The 24,238-nt window shown below is 37.6% G+C and overlaps 1 protein-coding gene and 1 pseudogene across 1 annotated transcript in view; one reads left to right on the top strand and one right to left on the bottom strand.

The window, feature by feature from the left end:
• LOC149117849 (uncharacterized) overlaps nt 1–24,238 on the bottom strand; it is a 35,650-nt gene that overhangs the window by 5,845 nt on the left and 5,567 nt on the right. The window contains exons 2-10 of the mRNA XM_089276395.1: nt 17,158–17,282; nt 14,204–14,384; nt 13,049–13,120; nt 10,132–10,203; nt 8,400–8,471; nt 7,573–7,644; nt 6,644–6,715; nt 6,343–6,414; nt 3,928–4,005 (exon numbers count right to left, since the gene is read on the bottom strand). Coding sequence (XP_089132521.1) covers nt 3,928–4,005; nt 6,343–6,414; nt 6,644–6,715; nt 7,573–7,644; nt 8,400–8,471; nt 10,132–10,203; nt 13,049–13,120; nt 14,204–14,384; nt 17,158–17,282 — 816 coding nt within the window. The remainder of the gene's footprint in view (nt 1–3,927; nt 4,006–6,342; nt 6,415–6,643; nt 6,716–7,572; nt 7,645–8,399; nt 8,472–10,131; nt 10,204–13,048; nt 13,121–14,203; nt 14,385–17,157; nt 17,283–24,238) is intronic.
• On the top strand, nt 1,324–2,635 carry LOC149117850 (uncharacterized; annotated as a pseudogene).

Genomic DNA, 24,238 nt, shown 5'->3' with positions numbered 1-24,238 from the left:
AATACTAACCATGAATTGAAGTCTTGCTACCATTGTTTATCTATCTATCTATCTATCTATCTATCTATCTAACCGAATTCGCAAAAACATGCCCGCATTGACTCAAAGACAGTCCCAGCGGCCAGAAGTCCTCTGACCACCCCCTGGCTAGGAGATTGGCCAATCACGCATGCACGTGGCATGGGCCACTCCAGCAGGGTGCCATGTTCACACAGAAGCCTCAAGCAAGGTCAAACAACTGAGTAAAATACCCAGAAACACAGTCAACATCAAGCTTATTTAACACCGAAAACTCAAATTCTAGCTAGTTGGGAGTGTCAGTAAAAGACACCCTCCCCTCCCCCCTGCTTTTGACAGCTGGCCCCCAGCAAGCTACCAGCAGATAGGCCAGTCTTTGGGCCATGTGCCCAGCCTAGCCTTGAAGGACCCTCCCTGGGTTTAAGGTCGCTGGCTTAACCTGGATTCGGGCTTGGCCCGATTCCAGGCGAAAACCGAGCGGGCATGTTTTTGCGAATTCGCTTAGATATCAAGGCCAAAAAGGCCCCAGCAAGCCAAATTGTCTCACCCTTGTCCTAAACATGCAGTCCTAGGGGCAAGTTGTCCTTTCAGATCCCTTCCAGGTGCCTTTTGCCCTCAAGATCTAGCCGAATTCGCAAAACCTAGCGGGCATGTTTTTGCGAATTCGCTTAGATAGATAGATAGATAGATAGATAGATAGATAGATAGATAGATAGATAGATAGATAGATAGATGGATGGATGGATGGATGGATGGATGGATGGATGGATGGATAGATAGATAGATATTGGTTGAATAAACAGAAGAAGATGCATTCGGGCTTCTTCAACACTAAGAATATCAATATTCGGAATAAAATTTACAAGAAGTGAGAAAGCCTTAAATAAGTTACAAAACAATAACTTACAAAGAGAACAAAGAAATAAAAAAATTTTCACATAAGATTACATAAGAATTACGTAATAATAAAACAAAAAATAGCACAACGCCCGCTAAAAAACAAACAAAATCAAATAAAATACAGCAACAAGATGGTGTTAATTGTAGCGAATCCTATTCCTTGAATTAAACTCGCACCTTTTGTTGAGTCCATGAGATGTGAGGGTGCATAATTGAGCACACCAAAAGGCCTTTCGTGTGAGCAGACGGTCATCAAGACAATTATTATTGACACTAAGGTTACACAACTGGTTACCATCAAAATTCAAGACAAAGGGTCTAAATTTGTGGTGATTGATAAAAGTGATTACGACACCAAAATAAAAGAACAGTTAGAGAATCCACTCCATTATCAAAAGCTTGAGCATGATCCAAGTACTGACTATATTAGTGTCATCACACAATGGAGTAAAAATTGGTTTGAGAAGGGCCAAATTAATGAGGAAATAGCTAATTGGGTTATCAATGGTAATGCTAAGCCTGGCAAGGCTCTTGGAACCATTAAAACCCACAAACACGGGAATCCCCTTCGGCTTATTACATCGTGCTGTGGCACTGCCATTGAGAACCTTTCAGCGTTTACAGAATTTTATCTTAAGCCTCTAGCCCAAAATCTGCCATCGTTTGTCAAGGATACCACACATTTTTTTTGCACAGAATCGAAGACCTTAACAAAACAGGCCCCTTTCCCAAGGACATGGGACGTGGTTGCTATGTTTCCCAACATTGACAACAATTTGGGAATTAATGCTGTTATAGAAGCCTTAGAGGCTAGGCCAGTCAAATTTCCATCTACTGATTGCATAGTTGAGGCCGTACAAATTTGTCTTAGATTTGTCTTCAGATTCATGGTACGGCTATGGGTCCCAAAAACGCATGCAAGTACGCTGATCTAGCCATGGGAATTATTGATAAGAAAGCCAAATCAGAGAAAATTAAACCCAATCTGTGGTGGAGGTACGGGGATGGCATTTTTGATCTTTGGACCCAAGGGCCTGCTAATCTCGATGAGTTTACGCATTATATTAATTCTTTGCACCCCACCATTAAATTTACTCTAGTTTCATCTCCCAATTCACTTAACGTACTAGATCTTACTCTCAATCTGGTGGACGGTTTCATCCAGACTGATATCTACTCCAAACCTACGGATAACCATATTTACTTGCTAGGGAATAGCGCACACCCTGCTCATGTTACCAGGGCCATTCCCTAAGGAGTAGCTACCAGGATCCGAAGGAATTGTTCTACTGATGAGGCATTTAGTAAACGCTCTTCTGAGTATAAGGGTTATCTATATAACCGGGGTTATAACCCTAATTTGGTTTCAAAACATTTTGAGAAAGCCCAGTCTATTCCTAGACAAATATTGCTTCAACCCCAGCCTAAGGAGTCCAAACAATTTTTTCCACTTGTGCTTGATACCAACCCTCGCTTACCCAGCATTGGTAAAATTATTAGAAAATACAAGCACCTTATTTATGATTCACCATCTCTTGGCAAAATTTTTCCGGTAGGATCCATCATTCCTGCTTTTCGTAGAACTAAAAACATCAAAGAAATCTTGAGCAGTAAGCCTCGTGAGCAACATCGCACGCCCGATAACTCTTCGACACTGAAACGTATCAATGGCATCTCTCGCAGAGTGACAGACTGACGTATGTCCGGTACTGAAGGTGCAAGGCAGGCACCGCGCAGGGGGAGGGGCTGGGAGGGCTTTTGCCCCCACTTTTCACGAGATTCAAATTATGTCATTCGCGATTTAGTCTCAGATATTCGTGGTGGTTTCTTTTTTATCATATGACGAATACATAGATATCAGAAACAAGGAGCAATTAAAATTATTATTGAAATTATTATTACGTTTGTTAATTTTAGATTCATTTCCAGCCATTTCAGAAGACTTCAAATCAATTTTCGCGTTTATGCATCCCACTCAAAAACCCGCTGCGCGGAAAAGAGCGCACATAAACTAAAATTCTAAAATTTATTATCTGCTTCTTTTCAAGCTATTGAAATTACGAAGTATATATTTTTTAAAATGTTCCTATAGCTATTGTTATTGTTACTGTTATTTCGGACCCGCGACAATTTTCTGGACCCGAGACAATTTACCCGCTACCCGCGACAATTTACCCGCGACCCGCGACACGCGCAGATTAGATTATCTCGCGTTAGCATGGCAATTTTGTTATTTCACGTGTGAAATTATAAATTAACGTTGAAATTTCGCGCCAAACTTAAGGAGTAATTTGTCACCCATGATTTTACGTAAACAATAGGTCATTTCCAAGTTGGCTTTTCCCTTTGTATTAAAACGAATCTTCTCGCGAAGTCACACGAATGATAAATTAATGTGTTCTGCCTACAGGTTCATTTCCACGTAGATCAAAATCATTTCCGTATGAAAGATTTTGCACGAGGACTAATTTAGAAGCAGAGGCACAAGGTAACTCGGAAATGGGCTATTGGACAGTCACATGCGCTCAAAATTTCATTGAGTTTCAGTATTCGCATAGTTTACTGCAGGAGAGTTTGATGAAACAGGCTGTAATATAGATGCAGACAAACATTTACGTTCATGTGCCATACGGTAATAGACAAAAACAATTACGTCATAGCACGCAACAGATAAGGTAGGGTACCACGAGCTTATTCAACGATACTATGGTGTCGTTATATTTCCTTAAGAACACGCCCAGTGGCCACTTAGCACATTTTTTACAATTATGATTCTGGCTAAAGGACAGCACCAAATAGCTAAGCATTATGCAAAGCTTTAGTTAGCTTTCTCAAAAGAACTCTTCAATAGCCCTGTAACCTAGCTTCTTCAATGTATTGCAACATTTGAAATGCGTAACACTATAAGTACCTGTATTTAAATGAATTGTTTTTATAAGACTGACTTTTCACAGTTTAGCGCTAACCCTTTGTGAACAAAAAAGGTTGCACAAAGTTTAAATTACTTACAGTTGTAACGACATGTTGATTGCAGGTGTCCACAGATAAATAGGTGGCACAATGTCCAGTGGGATCCCAATGAAATTACTGCAAAGTACAGGACTTAAAGAATGAAGGACTTCTCATTATATTAGTAATTCATTTTTATCAGAATTATTATTCATGAACAAAAGTCGAACTAAAACACTCAAAAACACGTGTTCTTAGACTTCGGAAAAGTTATCTTTTGAGGCTGCCTTTAACACTACTCTTGACCAATACATTGGCTTTTATCTAAGTAACATTAAATATAAGTAACATTAAATAATTAAATAAATAAATGATTCGTGTAGCTCCAGTATTAGACCTTTTATTCTGATATTTGGTTTAAAAAAAGAGTGATCCTTTTATGACTGGTATTAAAGCAATCATTTTTGTTTTCGGACTAAATCATTTATAGCCGAGAAATTCGCAGTCATGTGAACGCGTATACATGCTCAACGCCCATACATCATCTGTAATTGCGTTCGCATACACACTGTAATTTGACAAATATACATTAATGCTATAGATTTGATATTTCACCTACATCATCTCTACATTATAGGCTTTAAAGCATTTTGTTTGTTTTTGGATTTATAATGGTTATTGAACTGAGTGGAGTGCAATTTTGTCTGAAGCGTGATTTCCAAATGGAACGAGCGCACAGCACGGGTTCTATTTGAAATCACAAGTATGATTTCAGACCAAAATTGTACGACACGAGTTTCAATTGCCATTTAATCAAATCCATTTTGAAATCGCACAATTTTATCGCTTTAAATTTTAGATTTTGGTGTATTGTTCCAGTAGCTCTTATAGCCGGTTTGTTGAAAATGGCGGAACCGGAAACGCCTTCACATTCATTTAGTATGCAAAACGATGTCATGTGACGAAAACTCATTGGAACATAACAAAGGAAAAAGCAGTTCTGAAGTCAGAACGAAAACTGTCTACTTTATGCATAAAAGTTCAATTCTCGTCGCCTGAATCAATGATAGAAGGCCTTCCTTTCTTTTGTGTTTGAGGCAGAGATTTCCCGTTGTCTTTGGAGAAGGAATTTGAAGGAGAATCTTGTGTAATTCTGCAATGGACTTCATTTGAGTTGTGAAACTCTCTCGAGTGCACGATGCCCAGTGGATAATTTTTCTCTTTTAAATACCTTTCATTAGCACTCTGCATGATTTTAAGGGATTCCAGCTCGTTATCATCTCGTTTCTTTTCATTAATAGTCAATTTAATTGACGTCTCAATTTTGCATGGAAAACGTGTAAGCGGCATGAAGCATGCGCGAGTCTATTTACAGAATTTTCAAACACATGGCAAATTTAGTGAACCTTCGAGAAAATCATCGTCACAATCTAGCAAAATGGGTTTTTAACACCATTCAAATCAGCGATCCTAATCGAAAGTCTGCTTGCAAAACGAATCCACCGTGAAATTTAACAAATATCTTCCCTGCATCATTGACTTTAAAACTGTTCTTTTTTGTTTTTAGATTAAATTATTTATAGCTGAGTAATTAACAATTTTGTAAAGCGTTTGTACGCATAATTGTTAAATAGTTAATGAATAAGTCTTAATGCGACACCTCGATAGTTCAATTGGTAGGACGCAGGAGTGCAGTATTGGTCTATCGTCTTGCTGTCACTGGTTGTTTTCATTTTTCTTTTCTTGCTGAGGATGCACAGCGGTTGTTTACATTGTTTTCCGAAACTTCGCCGTAATTTTCATGCAATTCTCTCAACGCGAGACCGTCATGTATATAGAGGATATTACACGGTGGCGATAAGATATGAATTTTATGTTCGAATGGCAAGAACATAAAATTCATATCTTCGAGCCAACGTGTAATGTTCTTTTTATTATATGGAGAAATCCAATTCAACAAAAGCAAAAGGCGGGAATCGTGACGTCATTGAACGATACGACACTCACAAAGGTGACATACGGAAAATACGCCACTCGGGTCTCGGATGAAGTGGCGTATGGAATCTACGAGTGGTTTAGTTCCCAGTAAAACACTCTTCTCCATATAATAAAAAACAATCGCTTGGATATTTATATCTGAGAAAAGTACATCTGAGAGCTAAAGCGGATTGGTACTGATTTAGCCATCGGATGCCATGGTGCATTACAAAGTGGACTCATTCAAACTTCGCTAAACAAGAAATCTTAATTATGACCAAAATATAATGTCCTGACAAAAAACTTATTCTATTCAGCCAGTTAGAAGTGGGTCGCTCCAACCAAACATTTTAGTTGAATGAGTTCTCAAAGCTACCGACCACCCTATACACCGACTGATAATCGGCTCGTACGTGATCAGAAATTCATTTAATGTCATTTTAAATTAATGTACGGGCGTACATATAGCTCCATGTAGAGACAAATTAAATTACTTACACTGTCTGCAAAGATGGGGTGTCCTGAAATGCGTGGGTATCTATTGTAACAATTGGATTTATTCCTGCATCCCTAAAATATAAGCCAATAAAATAGCAATATCAATAATGCAGGATTTTATATCCAAACTATGAATACTGAATAACGCTTGTCAGAAACGTCAAATGTGATAAGGAAGTTGGTAAACATGCACGTTTACAAGCATCCTTGTTTGTTCGGCTCTGGTCAAGTGGTTCCAATATGATTATTCAATAATTACTATCTCAAACAGTTTGTGCATGAAATAAAATATGGCACTCACATGAAAACGAGATTGGTGAGTCCTTGCAAAGTGTGGGCATTGATTGCCAATAGTTTATTTCCCGTTAATCCTCTATTAATAATGGAAAAAAGATTGTAACAGTTAGTGAATATAATAGGATAACGCAGGCACCTTAAAAATATTTACCCCGTAAGTTGTTATGTGCGAATTTGGTAATTTAGGAGAACGTAAATGAACTAGTTTGCAGTAGAAAAGCCACAAATTAACCGGCGAGAATCAGTAATGGATCTGAGTATCCGGGCAATAAAGAACTTCAATCAACTGATGGCCAGATTCGTGGACATTGGAACGGGAGAATTTTGATACTTTGTACATTTTCGCTCCCGAAATTGGCAACAACCTCTGGTCCGAAGCCCTAGCTTTACTCTCTTTTAAAAAATTCCCATGATACACTATAATGAGACCTAAATACGGGAAAATAGACGGTAGAAAAGAAACCATTGGACAAAAACGTTGAATTACGATAAAAGATTGAGTAGCATCACATCTTTGAGAGGTGTTGTGGCCTAATAGTTAGTGTGCTAGCTGAATTCAAGAATGGAAAGCAGTTCCTTTATTCTTTTTCACAAGGACAACGAGCAGCTTCACACGTTCTGCAGAATTATCGTTCTCTTGTAATTCCGGTCAGCTCTCTATATTTTTTTATGATAATAAAAATAAAATAAGACAATTTAGAGACAAAGAAACCAGTGGTTCGTCGGAAGAGCGAGGCACCAACGTTTTAACTGTCGCCCGCGAGATTTATTTATAATTATAGTGACTGCCAAGTGACCATAAATCAGCCAATAATAACATGCCTCCAGCTTTATAACAGTTCAATTTATTTATTGAAGCTCATAAACACTGCAGAGGCAAAATTACGCGTGTATTTAATTACTTTAGTTTTAAACTGAATGGCCGACTCTCACAAATATTGAAGTCTTGAAAGATCTTTGAATGCTTTGTCTTCTATGTACTTGATGTTACTAGAAGTCAGCTGCCTGTGAAATGAAAATAATCATTTTAAAAGTCACGACGTTGACTTTTGTCATATCAATCAAATGTCGACTTTCTAAGGCAAAAGTTCTTCCAGCTAAGACGAAAGTAAATGTGATATCTCGAGAACTGTGTTTTAGACATGTTTTATATTAGACGGGTAGTTTAAGTCTTTTATCGCGAAATTCCCTACAAGGTTTTGTTAGTAGCATATGTGTCTAGAGAACACCCTGTATTGGGAACTACTTAAAACTCAAACTGTTAATGCTATAATAGTTTTCGTTCATTTTTCTCGGAGTTTTTCTGTCGGGTTTCAGTATGACTCTACTAGCGGCATGGACCTCGCTTTCGTATTGGCTATCTCTATCTATTCTGTTGTAGATAGTGAGTGGCCAAGCAGTGTGCCCTTCTTTGCAATGCGAAGTGCCGACGGGCTGTGAAGATGAATTACATAATTTACTGGTGAAGCTTTGAAAGCTACGAGAAGTAGATTTATACTGAAACAATTAGATTACTTTCTCTCGATTCCTAAGCGTAATAACTGACTAGGGCTGCGCCCTCGTAAGACTACCACGCCATAAAAAATCTAATTGATAAAGAGAAAAAAATTGTGAAATTTTAAGAGAACGACGATAAGTTTGCGGCTCTTGTTCTTACAGTATTTACTTATGTTCTTCTAACACGGTAGAAGTACTGAAAATGTTTTCCTTTCCTCGACGAAGAAGAATAATGATAAAATCAACAACGTACAACTACTAACAATATTGAAAGACTTGTTAACCCATCAAGTGACCCTTGTTGAAGAACTGTGATATTGTTCTTTTCAAGAAATCTAGCAAAACAAGAATTAAAAGTTATACATTGCTACATTAAGACAGGAAGGTAATTTCAAACACAAAATGCTAACGTCATGAGTTTTGTAACGACTTGAAGGGGAAGACAGAAGCGTGGCAGCGCTTAGTTCAGTTTAAGCTGAGTAAGGGGTGGTGCACGAAGAGAGGGGGGCGCTGATTTTAAACGTATGTAACGTTTTAAGTAAAGCATTCACACTTTGTCCTTTTGTCTGAAATCTTCCTGGAATGGAAATATGAGTTAGAAGTATCCTCTGTTTTAAAATGGCAACAGCATTTTCATGGGCTTGTCTTTGTTTTGTTTTGTTGATTCTCATTTTTTTTGTTTTTTTGTTTTTGTTTTTTTTTTTTGTTTGTTTCGTTTGGCTTTGTATGGCTATTTTTTTGTCTTTTTGTTTCTGCTTTTGACTGATTTTTACAAATTCGAAATTTTCTTGGCAAGAAATGGAAGAAAAGTTCCCAGGTCAATCTTTTCCTTGAAATCGTTTTGTTCAAAATTTGAGAGACACCATCTATTCTGTTTTTATTTCCGCCAGAGTTTTTTTTTCTTTGTTTTTGCTCTGAAAGGGCCTCATAGGATGGAGAAATTTCTTAGGCCATAACTTTAGTATCTTATAAGGTTGAAACTGATTCATAAAATGTAGACCCATTGGAAAAAAATGTCCTTGATGTTGCCATGGTGACTGGTTACGTGTCTTTGTAATTCAAAACTTCAAACCCTCAAAATTTCCTTCCTCGTTTAATATAAGCCCACAATCAAGATACCTTACATGCATGTAGTGCAAGAAAATCAGGGAAAACGTGTCGTAATAGGCACAATATCTCTCAAACTATAAGTGACTGCGAAATTAACAAAAGTCTTGATTATGGGCCCAATAGTGAATGAAGTGAAAACTGTAAGAGTTTTCAAGTTTAATTCTGGACAGGAACTAGCCTCGTGACCAAAACCATAGTAACGACAAATACATAGTATTTTTCTAACGGAGCTATATTGTAAGGATCAATTTCAATTCGTTGCGTTATTAAATATTATGAGCGTTTCGCAAAACCCTCTGCCCAACTGAATTGAAAATAGATTTTTTTATAGTTTTTATTACATCTTCGCTAAGAATACCAAGCAATTTTAATCAGTTCTATGCCAACGAAATCTTGGCAGAAATGTTCTTAAGAATTTCCCCCATTGTTTGTGTTGCATTTTTCTTTTCTTTTCTCGTGAAAATACTGATCTTTGTTTCCAGAACTATCACCATTTTTTAATTTTTGGAATTGAAACATTATCAAAATGACGTATGATTCGAGAGAATATTCCAAAGTTGCATGCACACTTACAGCGTTTTCAATTGAGTTTGGTAAAACCAAAACCCGAGATAATCACTCCAACCAACCACAAAGGACACAGACAATACGGTGAGGCAATCAAAACTTGAAGTAACGGTACGTAGGTGACGAAAAGCGCGGGAAAACGTGCGCAAACGAGTTTGGATTGGCTTAGGTCTTACTTCTGATTGAGTGAAAAAGTGGCGCGAGTTTTTTACGCTAATCGTGGAGCGTAGTTGATGCATAACCAATTACCTTTCGAAACTTAAATGAAAACTGCTCTAACATCAATGTCATTGCATTTACATTAGTTACATTAATTACAGGAAGTTTAGATTCCACAGGTTTTGAAAGGCTCCTTTCTGGATGATCGATATTCTGCTTCCTGCCAGCCACCTGTTGAGATTTGAGTTTTGTCAAACGTTGTACCTTAAAGATTCAAAACCAATCTGTATGTGCCAACTAGTTTCTAGTTTCTGTATCTGTGGTGAGAAACAAACTGGGAGCGGCACAAGCCGAAGTTATTATTGTCGAATAACATAACTGTTAGGTTACAATATCGTTTTCTTTGTCAGATTAATTAATTTTTCAAAACAAGCGAATCCAATGGAAAGACACTATTCAGGTTACAGGAATGGACTGCAAACCACAAGAGATATTAGGTGATTACAGATCTTTGATCTAAATATGGATTAAGTGGTGGTAAATGGTAAATGTGAGACTTTACGAGAAGGCGAGATTAGCCTTTTTCTTTTCAAGCCTGAGACATTTTGATATTCAAACTGCGAGACCCAGACTTTCAGAATAGACATTCAGAAAAAATACCAACAAATCGGGACTTAGAGACTTCTTTAGCCTTGCAAAAAGTTTAGACTCCGCGACAGCTTTGTGAAAAAAATCGAAACAACGAGGCCCATATAACCGCCTAAAAATGAAACTTTGGGACCAGCAAAAAACTGGACTCAAATTTTCCCAGAGACCCATAATTTTGAAGTAGAGTATTGTATTGTTAGCAGTGTAAGTAGCGCGTATTTCAAGTAATTGTATTTTCTGTAAGAAACTGTATTCAGTATTGTATTGCCAGCATAAGTAACCCGTATTGTAAGTAACGTAACGTTCTGTAAGTAGAGTAGCGTAATGAGACCTGCATTGTAATGTTTGTAGAATTGTGTTTCGATAGTGATACAAATAGCGCTATATAAATAAAGTCTTATTATTATTATTATTATTATTATTATTATTATTATTACTATTACTATTAGTATTATTATTACTATTATTATTATTATTATTATTATTATTATTATGAAGCGTAAATAAAGAACTGGGGGACGACTGAAAAATAATAGTAATAATAATAATTTTGAAGGACAATTAGCCACCCTGGATTAAGAATAAGCGTTTTAGAATTTTGATTCAGCATGAGAAAATTGATCAATTAGATTGATTATAAGCTCAAAATCTCTTTCCTGAAAATACTGATATAGACATCGGCCGTTAACTGATTCTATCACTTAAAAGTTATCAACATCAATAGCGACTGAGTGGTGACTCAGTTGGCCGTGAACGCATTCAGTGAATTGTCAAAGTTGGTCTAAATGTTGCTGGATGTAGGGAAGAGGTTTCTAGAAAGCCTCACAGTATAATACAACTTGACGCTCTAAGAGCGTTTACTCGGGCTTCGCACGCCAATATAAAATCGTGCTTTACGAAAACGCGTATTAGACAGAATAAAAACAAATTAAAGAATCAGGATATTTTAGCACAAGAGTTTCGCTTAGATATCTACTATTCAAGTTGCTTCGTTGAGTATCTTCCTAATCCAATCGCAAGTTGTGAGTTTAAACCATTTTGGTTGAAGAATGAAGCGCAGCTCTCTACGTATTTACGGGGAAATTGTTTGCAAAGAATTTTCCAGGTCTTTTTATAACTTATGACGATTACATTGTACATGCTAGCAGAAATTGTACGAAGTTCGTTTACTGGTCGTGGTGATCCGAGTAAACTGTACAGGTGAACATCTTTGCCGTTTTGCGATCTTAACCCTTTTCAAGAGTCTTATCTCCCTTGGAGAGCAAATAGATTAACTTCTTCGCGAAAACAACAGTCCTAGGACAAGGCGCAAATTGCATTGCACTAAATTTGCATAAACTTTCAAGTTGTGTTTTCTGCGGATAACTTCTGAGAATTTGCAACCCTTAACGCAGTTTATGACTAAATATTTAACCTACATATTTTTATTGAATCAAGGCAGGAGAATTTTTAAAAAGGAACTCATTTATAAGGGGAGATGCGGCACTCTGTTTTGCGCGCTATTTAATTTGGTTTCATACTCGTCTAATTCATGTCACGTAACAGGATTTTCTTAAGCAGTCAGACATAGTTTTCTAAAATAATTGGCGATTGCTAAGACTTCTAAATATATCTAAACTACTAATGAAATAATTTTGGCTAAACTATCGTCAATGCAGATTTCCCTTAGGACTTGGCAAGAACATTCTTTCGTCAATAATCCCGCACAATTCCCCGCACAATAGAAGTTTAATTTTCCCGCACAATTTGCCTCCGGAATTACACGTTTTTTTTTTTTTTTCCTGCACCCAACTAGAGAGCCAGCTAACTTGGAGGCAAGATATTTAATTCAAGTTACCGAAAGTCTTATCTTTACAAATTTGAAGATCGACATATTTCGCGCGGTGCAAGAAACAAGTGGCATGTTTTTTAATGAGTTACCAATCCAGAAACGTTTTCGTATTTACGTTGTTTTATTGCAGTATGATTTGTTTCACTGTAACGTCCTAAATAATAACAGCAGTAGTCACATGCAGTCATTGACTGCCTATTTTTTTGCCAGTGTTTTCGTAGTTTGAGCTCGTACCGCTATCGGCTCAGTTGTTATCTCAGGAGAACGTTTCGAGCTTGACCTTCGCTTACCTGGTTTGCTTTCAAGCAATATAATTCGTGGACCGACCCTTTCCGCAAACGATGGACATCTTTGTATTCGAGACGAACGTGTAAGGCGCGATTCGCAGCAAAACTTTCTTCGCAAAACACTGTATTCTGTCACGAAAAGCGAGCAATGTGGCGTTTCTCGTCCCCAGTTTCCATGGTCTACGCATGGAACGCCTGGGTCCATGACCCCCCTTTTGGCGACCAAAACGCTTGCATTTTATGACTCGGGCTTTCCTACGGGAGCCCGAGTAAAAACATGCAATTTATTAAACTAAGCAAGATAACTTACAGATTGTGTAAGTTTTTCAATCCATGAAACATTCCAGGCTTGACCACTTGCAGTTTGTTACCACCCAGGCGGCTATGTAAAGGGAAGGGAAGAAAAGAGTGTGTCAACTTTATCCATCGATCCACCCAAATGTCTTGGTGTAGAAATTGACAAGTTTTTGACATGGGGCGCTCATATTGCTGGTGTATGTAGAAAAGCATCATCTGATATAGGAGTCATAAAAAAGATGAAGCCATTTGTTCCTACTTCCAACTTGATAAGTGTTTACCAGTCAATTGTTGAACCATATTTGTAGCGTTGTATGGGATGACTTCAATGACCGACTCACTGACAAACTTCAAATATTACAAAATCGTGCTGCACGAATAATCACAGGTGCCAATTACCGAATGCCTACTAACGAATTATTCAGTAAACTCGGCTCGTCCAGTCTTAAAGAGAAGGGAAACAAACAAAAAGCCCCCATGTTGTTCAAAATTATGAATGGTACGACCCAAGCGTCTTTAGAAAATATTTTTACGAGAAATATCGGGAGATCGGTTTATAATCTTAGGATCTTAAGACGTTATCCAGCCCTACCGGCAGTTAAAACCGATTACTACCGGAACAGCTTTGCCTATACCGGGACAAAAATCTGGAAAGCCTTACCAGATGAAAGGAAATACGCATAATCCATGAGAGCTTTTAAACACAAATTAGAATCTCTCAATCTCTCTATCGACTTTTAGCATAACACTTAACTTGTAAGATTCGTTTATAGATACTTAAAGTATTCATATTTAATATATTGATGTAAACTTGTATATATATATTTTAAAAAAAACTCAGTTGTAATTATTATAGCTTACGGCTTTTGGAAAGAACAAAAGTGCAATGTTTTATAGTTTTTTTTGATCCAAGTCACCGTAGTCACCAAAGTCACCAAAGTCAGTGCGTCCATCTGTCCGTCCGTCCGTCCGTCCGTCAATCCGTCCGTCCATCCATTTATCCATCCACTCATTCATCCATTCGTTCACTGAATTGATGAAGTGATCGACCACAGTTCAAAACCAATTAAGACTAGTTAAAAGCGATACGAATTTAATGTGGGCGACTTGTATATAAATCTTTGTGATGGCATGTGGAATTTAATTTTGCAAGCAACTACAAGCTTACAGATTATCGAGGCTGAAAAGTCCCTCAAAGGCGTACTTCTCGATAGTCTCTAGTCCATTGTCATCAATAACCCTGTCACAAATTCGGTTGGTGGTGAGCAAAGGAAAAACAACCCTTGGAATTTCTCCTGATTTAATACAATGCTGCGAATATCTCTCCCGCCTTAGCTTAATTACCTCGTCTAATTGGAATAGAGTTGAGCTAAGCTGGTTAGCGACTGCTTTTCAACTACTATAGAATAGGAAACCCAACCATAAAGGAATAAAATCGTAATTGTAACGTGGACATGCAGTGCCAACCGAAATGACAACAACAACAACAACAACAACAACAACAACAACAACAACCAGGAACTACCAGGGGGTTGTAGCGCGAGCAATAACAATAACAATAGCAATTCTGATGAAGGTCGATAGAAACCTCCGAAAATTCAGAAAAAAGTAACAGATCGGATTACAAAAAATCTTAATCTTAGAGACTGTCTATCATCGATCGCAACACCGGAAGCTAGCAACTACCACGAAGAAAAATTAGCTTTGTAAACACGATTTACAGACTCTTTACACGTACAACTCATTCATATTCCTTAATCCAGCCAGTACTCCCTTCCTAATGATAATCAATCGCTTGTCTAGCATACCGTGCATCGTTCTGCAAATAAACAAGGTAAAAAAATATATATCTATTACTATTTTGTCTAGGTTTTTCACTTTAACTTTTACAGTAAATTTGTCTTTAATTTGTCTTTGCGAATGTAATGTTTTGAGCGTCTTTTACAGGGTGTCGTACATTAAACAAACCGCTATATTTTGTGCTTCATTCGAAACAGCCGACTGCTTTTGATATCACCAAACACCCGAGACCGCCGTAGGACGATTATCATCATAATCATAACAATTGCAATTTTCTCAAATGCGGCTGGTGCATAAACTGCTGTATTTGGTCCTAATCAAGCTGCAAAGTTGTAATCGGACAGTGTAATCTGACAATTGGCTGTAATCGGACACCTGTAATCCAACAGTTACATGACCCAATTATTTTAAGTCCTCTCAACTAAATCCACCAATCATATTGTTTATTGCAATCACTATAGTAACAGATTCAAGCAAGTGACTTTGTAAAATCGAGGAGGTTTATCTCTGGTGACTGTTTTCAAAGAAACTCGACAGCCATTTTTCAAGCTATTCTCCATAATTTTAATTTTCGTATTCAAAAATGACTGTTGTAATGAAAATTGCAATGGTTATGATTAATTGATAACCTTACATCATGTCGTCCAATTGTGTCTGTAATCATACTTGTGATTAACAAATTGGACTCCCGCTTCAGGGTCGTCCGATTTTGTTAATCACTCGTATGATTACAGACCGAATTGGACTCCACTCAGTCCTATTACCATTATTAATCGACTTTTAACAGTACGTAACAAATTAACAAATTCTTTACAATATGCTAGCTCAGTAATCGTATTCCTCCTCACAAACAAAATCTTAAAAGAGAAACAAATTCTTTCTAAATCCATTTAGTAACTAGCGAACAAAAAGTTTTGACATCTTATGAGCTATTCACAAACACAAATATTGCTAAACATTTTATGACAAAAACACACAAAAACCCGAAAACTGCGTGCTAAGTTTATGATTTCCCGCAACCGCGAGATAATTTCGCAGCCGTAAACCGCCAGATAAATCTGAATATGTACCCGCAAACCGGCGGCACTCAAAATTGGCTTAAGACGCCACACCACCAGAGTATAAAAGACCCTCTCTTCTGCCCTTATAAATGTCCCTTTAGTTTAGTAAAATCCTACTTTCTCCATAAAAATCCATGCAAAGCCTACTAATCGTTAAAGAATTTTTTTTACCGATTTTCATGGTAAATCACGTTCCGCAAATTGCTCTCAGATAAAATCCAGACAAAGTCGCGAGCTTTTGCAGGTTTTACTTCAATGTTTAAAACGTTTATATATAGATCTAGCGAGGCCTAAAAGCTGAGCTCCTGATTACAATAAGTTAACCTGGCTTTAGCCTGCGGTAAATCGAAAACCAGTGCCTGAACAGCAGTCAACTTAAAAAAAGTATGTTAAATCGCTGAGCTCTAAACCTGAGCCCATGATATGGTCACATGATACTGGTCAGCAAAATATTTTGGCAGGTGTCAATTGACAATTAAATGGATGTTTAATATTAAAGATGTACGCTTTCAAACAAGAGCTGCATGCCTCGGTTGACCTATTAATGTGGCTGGAGAATGGCCGCCCATGTTGCGCGACGTCGTCGTCAATAGGGAGTTTACGTAACCACGACGGCGACGACGAGGACAACGTTGATTAAAAAATAAATTTATATTTTACCTATAAATCTCGCGTTACTCTAAAGTCATTTAATTTGTTTATCACAGTCAAAACTATCCCAACACTAAATCCGGAACACAGCTGTAAATTTGAAATAAAAATTTAAAAAATTAGCCGTCGTGGCTCACGTTCTCCAGACAACGCAAAATTTGGTCATTTCACGTTGCTGTCTCGCGGAGGACGGCAAAGAAATGTACCAAGAATTATAACGCACGTGCACAGCCATTGTACTGCTCGTTAATTCTTTTGTTCAGTGACGTTTCGGTTGCCGTTGCCGTCGTGGTTTCGTAAACTCCCTACTGTTGTCGTAGGGTTCCCGCGCCAGCAATCCGTGCCGCTAGCAATGTTAGCCGTAAAAAGAGATGCATGGTTTTCTATTTCTATGCATGCACGTGGTTCTGTTCTTAGAGTTATGGTGCTCTGCCCTACGGCCCTTCGGGCAGCTTTAAATGGTTAAACTCAGTGTGGTTACTTTCCGCTTTTCCGAAGCCCCATCCCCTGATTGCGTCCGCGATCAATGCCGCTAGCCGCGTTGACCATCAATACTAATGCAAATGTTGAAATCTGATTGGCTGAGCAATCGTACAGTATAAGCTATTACTAATACTATTTCCATCACCATCACCGTCACTGTCGCCATCATCATCGCCGTCGCCGTCGACATTGCCATCACCGTCGCCGTCGCCGTCATCGTTGTCATCGCCATCGTCATCGAGATCGCTATCACTATTACCAGACCAGTTTTCAATGGAGTGTCGAAAGCAATCAATTAATTACTTGGGTTTTGGTTTTGCTACGGTTTAAGATTGGCTGACTTGTCTAATTGGTAAGTAACTGGTTTGGTTTTGGTTTTACGACACTCGATTGAAAACGGCTCTATTAATATCACTATCACTATCACTCTTACTCTCACTCTCACTCTCACTCTTACTCTTACTCTTACTCTTACTCTTACTCTTACTCTTACTCTTACTCTTACTCTTACTCTTACTCTTACTCTTACTCTTACTCTTACTCTTACTCTTACTCTTACTCTTACTCTTACTCTTACTCTTACTCTTACTCTTACTCTTACTCTTACTCTTACTCTTACTCTTACTCTTACTCTTACTCTTACTCTTACTCTTACTCTTACTCTTACTCTTACTCTTACTCTTACTCTTACTCTTACTCTTACTCTTACTCTTACTCTTACTCTTACTCTTACTCTTACTCTTACTCTTACTCTTACTCTTACTCTTACTCTTACTCTTACTCTTACTCTTACTCTTACTCTTACTCTTACTCTTACTCTTACTCTTACTCTTACTCTTACTCTTACTCTTACTCTTACTCTTACTCTTACTCTTACTCTTACTCTTACTCTTACTCTTACTCTTACTCTTACTCTTACTCTTACTCTTACTCTTACTCTTACTCTTACTCTTACTCTTACTCTTACTCTTACTCTTACTCTTACTCTTACTCTTACTCTTACTCTTACTAGTACTAGTACTAGTACTATTACTATTACTATTACTATTACTATTACTATTACTATTACTATTACTATTACTATTACTATTACTATTACTAGTACTAGTACTAGTACTAGTACTAGTATTAGTACTAGTACTAGTACTAGTACTAGTACTAGTACTAGTATTATTACTAGTACTAGTATTAGTACTATTACTATTACTATTACTATTACTATTACTAGTACTAGTACTAGTATTAGTATTAGTACTAGTACTAGTACTAGTAATAGTACTAGTACTAGTACTAGAACTATTACTAGTACTAGTACTAGTACTATTGCTATTACTAGTACTAGTACTAGTACTAGTACTAGTATTAGCACTATCATTATCGTTACTACTGTTATTCTTATTATTTTTATCGAGGCTCTTAAAACTAAAGAGTATTATAACAAATTTTAGGGAATTCATTCAAATTAAACAGAAGTTTTTAGTCAAGTTTATAAAAATACTTACAAATATCTAAGGCGAATGAGATCGCCAAAGACTCCACTGGCGACATTTCGTAGTTTGTTAAAATTCAAATGTCTGAACAAACGAATAAATGGACAATGAATTTAGGATAACAAAAACAATGTAAATAGTTGACAGCAATTGTTTCGATCATCATTTCATGAGCCTTAAATTCTAAGTAGGAATTAAATCTGCTTAATGTTGGTAAAGCCGCACACTGTTGCACTATTTATGTAACTGTATTGCTACGTACGAGGTGGCCTCAACTAAAAGTCTGATGGTTTCTAGAGGTCACCTCGCCTAACATAAAAACATTTATAAATACTGTATATTAAATAAAAAGGCAAATAAACAGAATGAATGAATGAATGAATGTTCTCCCAGAACGTTTTTGTGTCGACGAGGAAAACTCTGCGGAAACTGTGTGTGGACGCAGAGCGTTTTTGACAAAAGTGCGGCATTGAAGACGCATCGTTTAGAAAACGCATTAGTGCAGAAGGGGCCTAAGAAAATCATTTATTCGCTTGGACTGGTCGACATTGACCCAATTTTTAACTGCTTTCACAAGCCATCTTCACGTTCCCAAACCAATTCGCACAGAAAATTTAGACACTTCTAAAATAGTAGCATCCAAAATGGCGGAGCCAAGTTTGCGGACTCTGACCTGGCCTTTGACGCATGACCTGATATTGGGCGACCGTTAAGAGCTACTGCCTCTAAATATGGAGAATCTGACGAAAGGTCGGAAAATTCGAATTTTCTTTTACTGCGTCAAAAAGACCCTTTTGGTGAACTTTTTTCAGAAATATACTTTAAAAGTTCCAGCGAGTTCACATTTTTGCGAAATCTAGGAAGTTCAAAATACAGCTCAGTCAAAGCAGCGAAATATGTAGTCGTCGAATTAAGCAGAGTCTGCGTGTTATTGAAAGGCGCAGTAAAGATAAGTAATTCGGTGCCACTTACAGATACAAAAGGTGATAAAGTTCACCAAAGGTTCCACTGGGTATATTCACTAAATTATTGTAGTTTAAACTCCTGTATTTTAAAACAAAAATATGTAACTTTATTCCCATCCATTGTAAATTAATTAATCTAGAGAGCTCTAGCGATTTCACAAATATGCATTTTTCTGTGCTACTGAGAAAAGAAGGGTGCCAAGTACAATAAAGAACGCACCGATTAAAATATTGCGTTCCAGCACGTGCGCTATTTGTCGGATGCGCTCTATGACCTTCCATATGGTTCTTCGCATTAGCATCTAGCGATTTCAATTAAACCTTTAAAGTACAAAGGAGTGAATACAGCCCCCACCTGCCCCTTTCAAAAGGTTTTTAGCGGAATTCAGCACGGTTTACTCTGTGGTGCTCAGACTTTCAGTAACTGTTTATTTATCCCAGACCGAGATTTTGACTTGTTAACTGTTTATCAACGTTAGGATTATAATTAAATTTCAAAATTCCAGTACCATTTCTTGTCAATTTCAAATCAATTCACTGTATTTTCTGACTCCGTCATGAAAAAGTGAAATCCAAAATGACGCATACACGATGACGGACTTAATGACGTCATAAGAGGTCAGATGACATCATGGCCAGTTACGATATGTCTTATTCCAACCAAAACCCAAGAGAGGGGTCCCCCCTCCCTGTACGATGGTAGAGGTAAAAGTTTGGTTTGTACGTCCCAAGTTAAGTATCAACGTTTGTGAAGTGTTCAAAATTATTTAAACGGCCTCTGACCTCGCTTCGTTGTTTATAAATACAGTTAGTTTGTAAATATGGTTTTTATATTTAGCTGTGTGCGCGGGGTGACCAGTTCAGCACTATTTTATTTCAGCAAAAATTATAATCATCTTTTTCTTAAAGTCAGGAAAGCTTGTTGAATCAATGATACATTTCCATACTGGCAAAGAGTTTCAAATATTTCAGAGCCATGGTAGAGTACGTAAGTGACAAAATATATTATTTAATGTTTTAAATGTGTTTGCACCAATCCTACAGATATTTAAGCTTTTCCAGTCCGTCGAAAGTGCCGTTGGAAATGTCTTCCAATTGATTATGGTCCAATGTTCTACCGAGAATAATTCGAGAAGTTGATAATTAGTCAGTCGAGTTTAAGACGATTCACGTATGTCAGGAGACCATGATCTGAGAGAACACATCCCCCATACATGAGCCATGATCGATAATCTTTTCCAAACTAATTTTGGCTTGTGGTCAAACTCCAATGTTATTTTAGGGCAAGACACCTGATTGACCAATTTGAATGACTTAATAACATTGAAGTTTAATTAATATTTTAACAGTTAATCAAATATGCAAAAACTTGCGCCTGGATTTTCGGAGAGCGATTCGTAAGGCCAAAGGAAGAAAAATTCTAACTGTCTGGCGCTTTGAAAGAGCTTTTCAAAGATATCTTTCTCGCTTTAGGCCGTTCAGTACTTTTCGAGAAACGACTTTAGAGCGTGTTAGAGTGCAATTCTTGTCAGTAGCCATGGCGCCTAATGTGAACCGGTCATGCAGAGAAACTGACAAGACTTTCGAAGTAAACTTAGGATAAACACATAGAGGATAACTTTTCTGCCCGGCACTTTGAAAATGCTTTCCAAAGAGGCCTGTCTCGATCCAAACGATGTGGTACGTCGTGCCAGAGCAGCAGCTTTTTCGCTGTGGATATCCAAACTCTGGGAGAATATCACACAGCACTTCCAAAATTTTAATTTTAATTTTTGCACCAGGGTTTTCGAAACGAAAGTTCTAACAAACGGGAAACAGTTATTGTAGCTGTCCTACACTTTGAAAAACCTTTCGAAAGAGATATTTTTCGATTAAATCCGTTCAGGAGGGTCTGAATAGGGTTAACCGACTAGCGACAAAGGGCAAAAAATATTACTGACTAACGACAAAACGAGAGAAAAAAATTACCCAGTAGCGACCAAAAAAAATAACTGAGATTTAACGACAACCGACAAAGGTCGAAACTTTTAATCGGCAATCGACAAAGTAATGAAGTTTTAACCGGCAACTGACATGGGGACCACCCCCGCCCCCTCCCGTTCCATTCAGACCGTCGGTCGGTACTTTTCAAGAAACGACTTTTGAGCGTGTTTAGTGGAATGCAATTCTTGTCAGCAGCCAGGGCATGGAGCCTCATGTGAATCAGTCATGCAAAGAAATGAGAAGACTAATTTTCGAAGTAGACTTGGGATAAACACACAGAAGATAATTTTCCTGTCCGGCGCTTTGAAAATGCTTTCCAAAGAAACCTCTCTTGATCCAAAGGTTGCGGTAAGTCCGGAGAAGCAGCTTTCCTCGCCGTGGACATGCAAACCCGGGGCGCGGTATGCTTTGCAAGTTGCAGGTTGCAGGTTGAGAAATCAACTTTTAAGTCCGAGTAAGTCTACATAGCACTTCGGTTAGCCTGAATAGCTCTCCGGTCATCCTAAATTAGCTTATTTTGCTTGCGGTTAGCCTTTATACTGGGGTTTCTTCGACTTCAACTTAAATAAACAAGTTGTTCCAACCTGCAACCTGCAAAATATACCTGTCGCAAACTTGGTAAATATTACACAGCACTTCCGAAATTAAAAATGTAAACATTTGCAACGGTTTTTTTGGAGCGAAAGTTTTAACAAACGCAAACCAAATATTTTAACTGTCTTGGAAATACCTTTCGAAAGAGATGCTTTGCGCTTCAATCCGTTCGGTATTTGTCCGAGAAACGACTTTCAAGTACGATTAGAAATTCGAGTCTTGGCGCTTTGGGTTAATCACTCATACAGGGGAATGACACGTCTTTTGTTTTAACTTCGGAGAAGCACGTATAATTTTCCTGCCCAGCGCTTTGAACATTAGTTCCAGTGCTAACAGTGCGGTAGTTCAAAACAAACTTTTTTTTTTCTCTCTAACCCGCTAGATTTTCAATTTCGTATAAAGTGTGTTCATTGTCACGCAACAAAAAATAAAATCAAAAGCCATTCAGTGGATAAAATCAAGAAATTCTGATATCATAGACGATACATAAAGAAAACAGTTTTTCAAGTTTAAGCTGTGTGCGTTGTCCCAAAGTTGAGATATTCGTCGAAATGTTCCGCGCAAAATTATAGAGCCTAGTGTGGAGCCGCCATGTTGGAGGACCTCCTTACTCCTCCAATATGGTGGCTGGAAAATAGTGTACATATCTGGAATTTACTTTGGCTATCCAGTCGACTGATTATCTGAACCGAACCAAAAAACATTTACACGATCGCTTTTCCTAATACTTTATCTCCTAAAATGGCTAAAGCTCTCGAAATAAGTGTGCATTTTTCGACAAACGCGATCTTAGCTTTATGTCACGCACCGCCATAACTCCGAAATTCAAAATGCGCTGGTTTCCAAATGAAGGACGCTATTAAGCTGGAAGGTTGTCAACTGATATAAATTTAGTACCTTTTATGCCTGATGAGGATGAAACCTTTAGTGGCTCTTTAGTTTTGGATTTGAGAGTGTGAAGACGTCACGTGCACACACTTTATTTAGATGGACGTGACCCGATGACCGTTAGCCATTGCCTGTGTGATCATGGGACCGAGCTGAGATTAAAAATAACTTTGACATACTAACGTGAAACTTAGAATAAATTGGAAAAAGGGCACGGCGATGTGTTCTTCTCACCTCATTTTACCATACCTTTACGTTATTACAAATGAAGCCTCCCCCCTCCCCCTCCCCCACCGCCACAAAAAAAATTAACATAAAAGAAAAATTATAATTAAAATATAAATAAATATATAGAAATAATATAAAATAAAATAAAAGATCAGTCATTTGCAGTTTTTCGCATTTTTTATTCCTCTACGTCATTTCTGGCCAATGATATCCTTTTTGCCCTTTTTTGACCGTTGGATGGGGCTGTATTAGTGCATTGTTCGAAGGGGGATTACAACCGTACTAAAGAAAGAAAGAATGAGTGGATGAAAGAAAGAAAGAAAGAAAGAAAGAATGAATGAATGAATGAATGAATGAATGAATGAAAGACAGAAAGAAAGAAAGAACGAAAGAAAGAAAGAAAGAAAGAAAGAAAGAAACGAAAAAAAAAAGAAAAATGATAATACTATAGCTGGTTTTCACATGACGTCACTAAAATTCGAACTACAAATCTATTGATCTTCCTGAAATTTTACTTAAATGATGTATAAGAGCAGCTGAAAACTAATATTCATACAAATGTTCGCTCCGAATGGGTTCTTGGTTTTGTGATAAACTGCACTTTCTAAGCTTTTGCATGACGCGGTATTTACATGACGGCCTAGAGAGCTGTCATGATGGTTAAAAGAGTGACTTATTTCGGAGAACTTGGCTATCTGAACAGTTGATGTCTTAAAAAAAACTATTATTTTAATGTATTAGAGTTCCTCGAGGGATAAATTCACGCTTTTGTAGCGAAACTCAGTGACAGATGTTTCTGTTAGTTTCCTGCCGCCATGTTGGTGCCCATACGGATGGGCACCAGGATGGCGTCTCCATACAAATCTCTATAAATTTGGGTAAAACATTTCTCCGCACATCTCGCATAAGAAAAATTGCTGTGACCAGAATTTTGGCTAGAGTCTTTGCATATTTGCCTTCTTTCATTTCCCAGATTCTGGACTTTATCTATTGAACGGTTTTGATTTTTATTTTGATCTATTTGAATTGCGTGACACTGAAAACCAGCAATAGCGTCATA

The sequence above is a fragment of the Orbicella faveolata genome, unplaced genomic scaffold (genome assembly GCF_042242905.1).
Source record: "Orbicella faveolata isolate gen_17 unplaced genomic scaffold, um_ofav_v1 contig_1, whole genome shotgun sequence".
NCBI lineage: Eukaryota > Metazoa > Cnidaria > Anthozoa > Scleractinia > Merulinidae > Orbicella > Orbicella faveolata.
The sequence above is the reverse complement of the archived record's forward strand: the minus strand, read 5'-3'. Positions and strand labels throughout refer to the sequence as shown.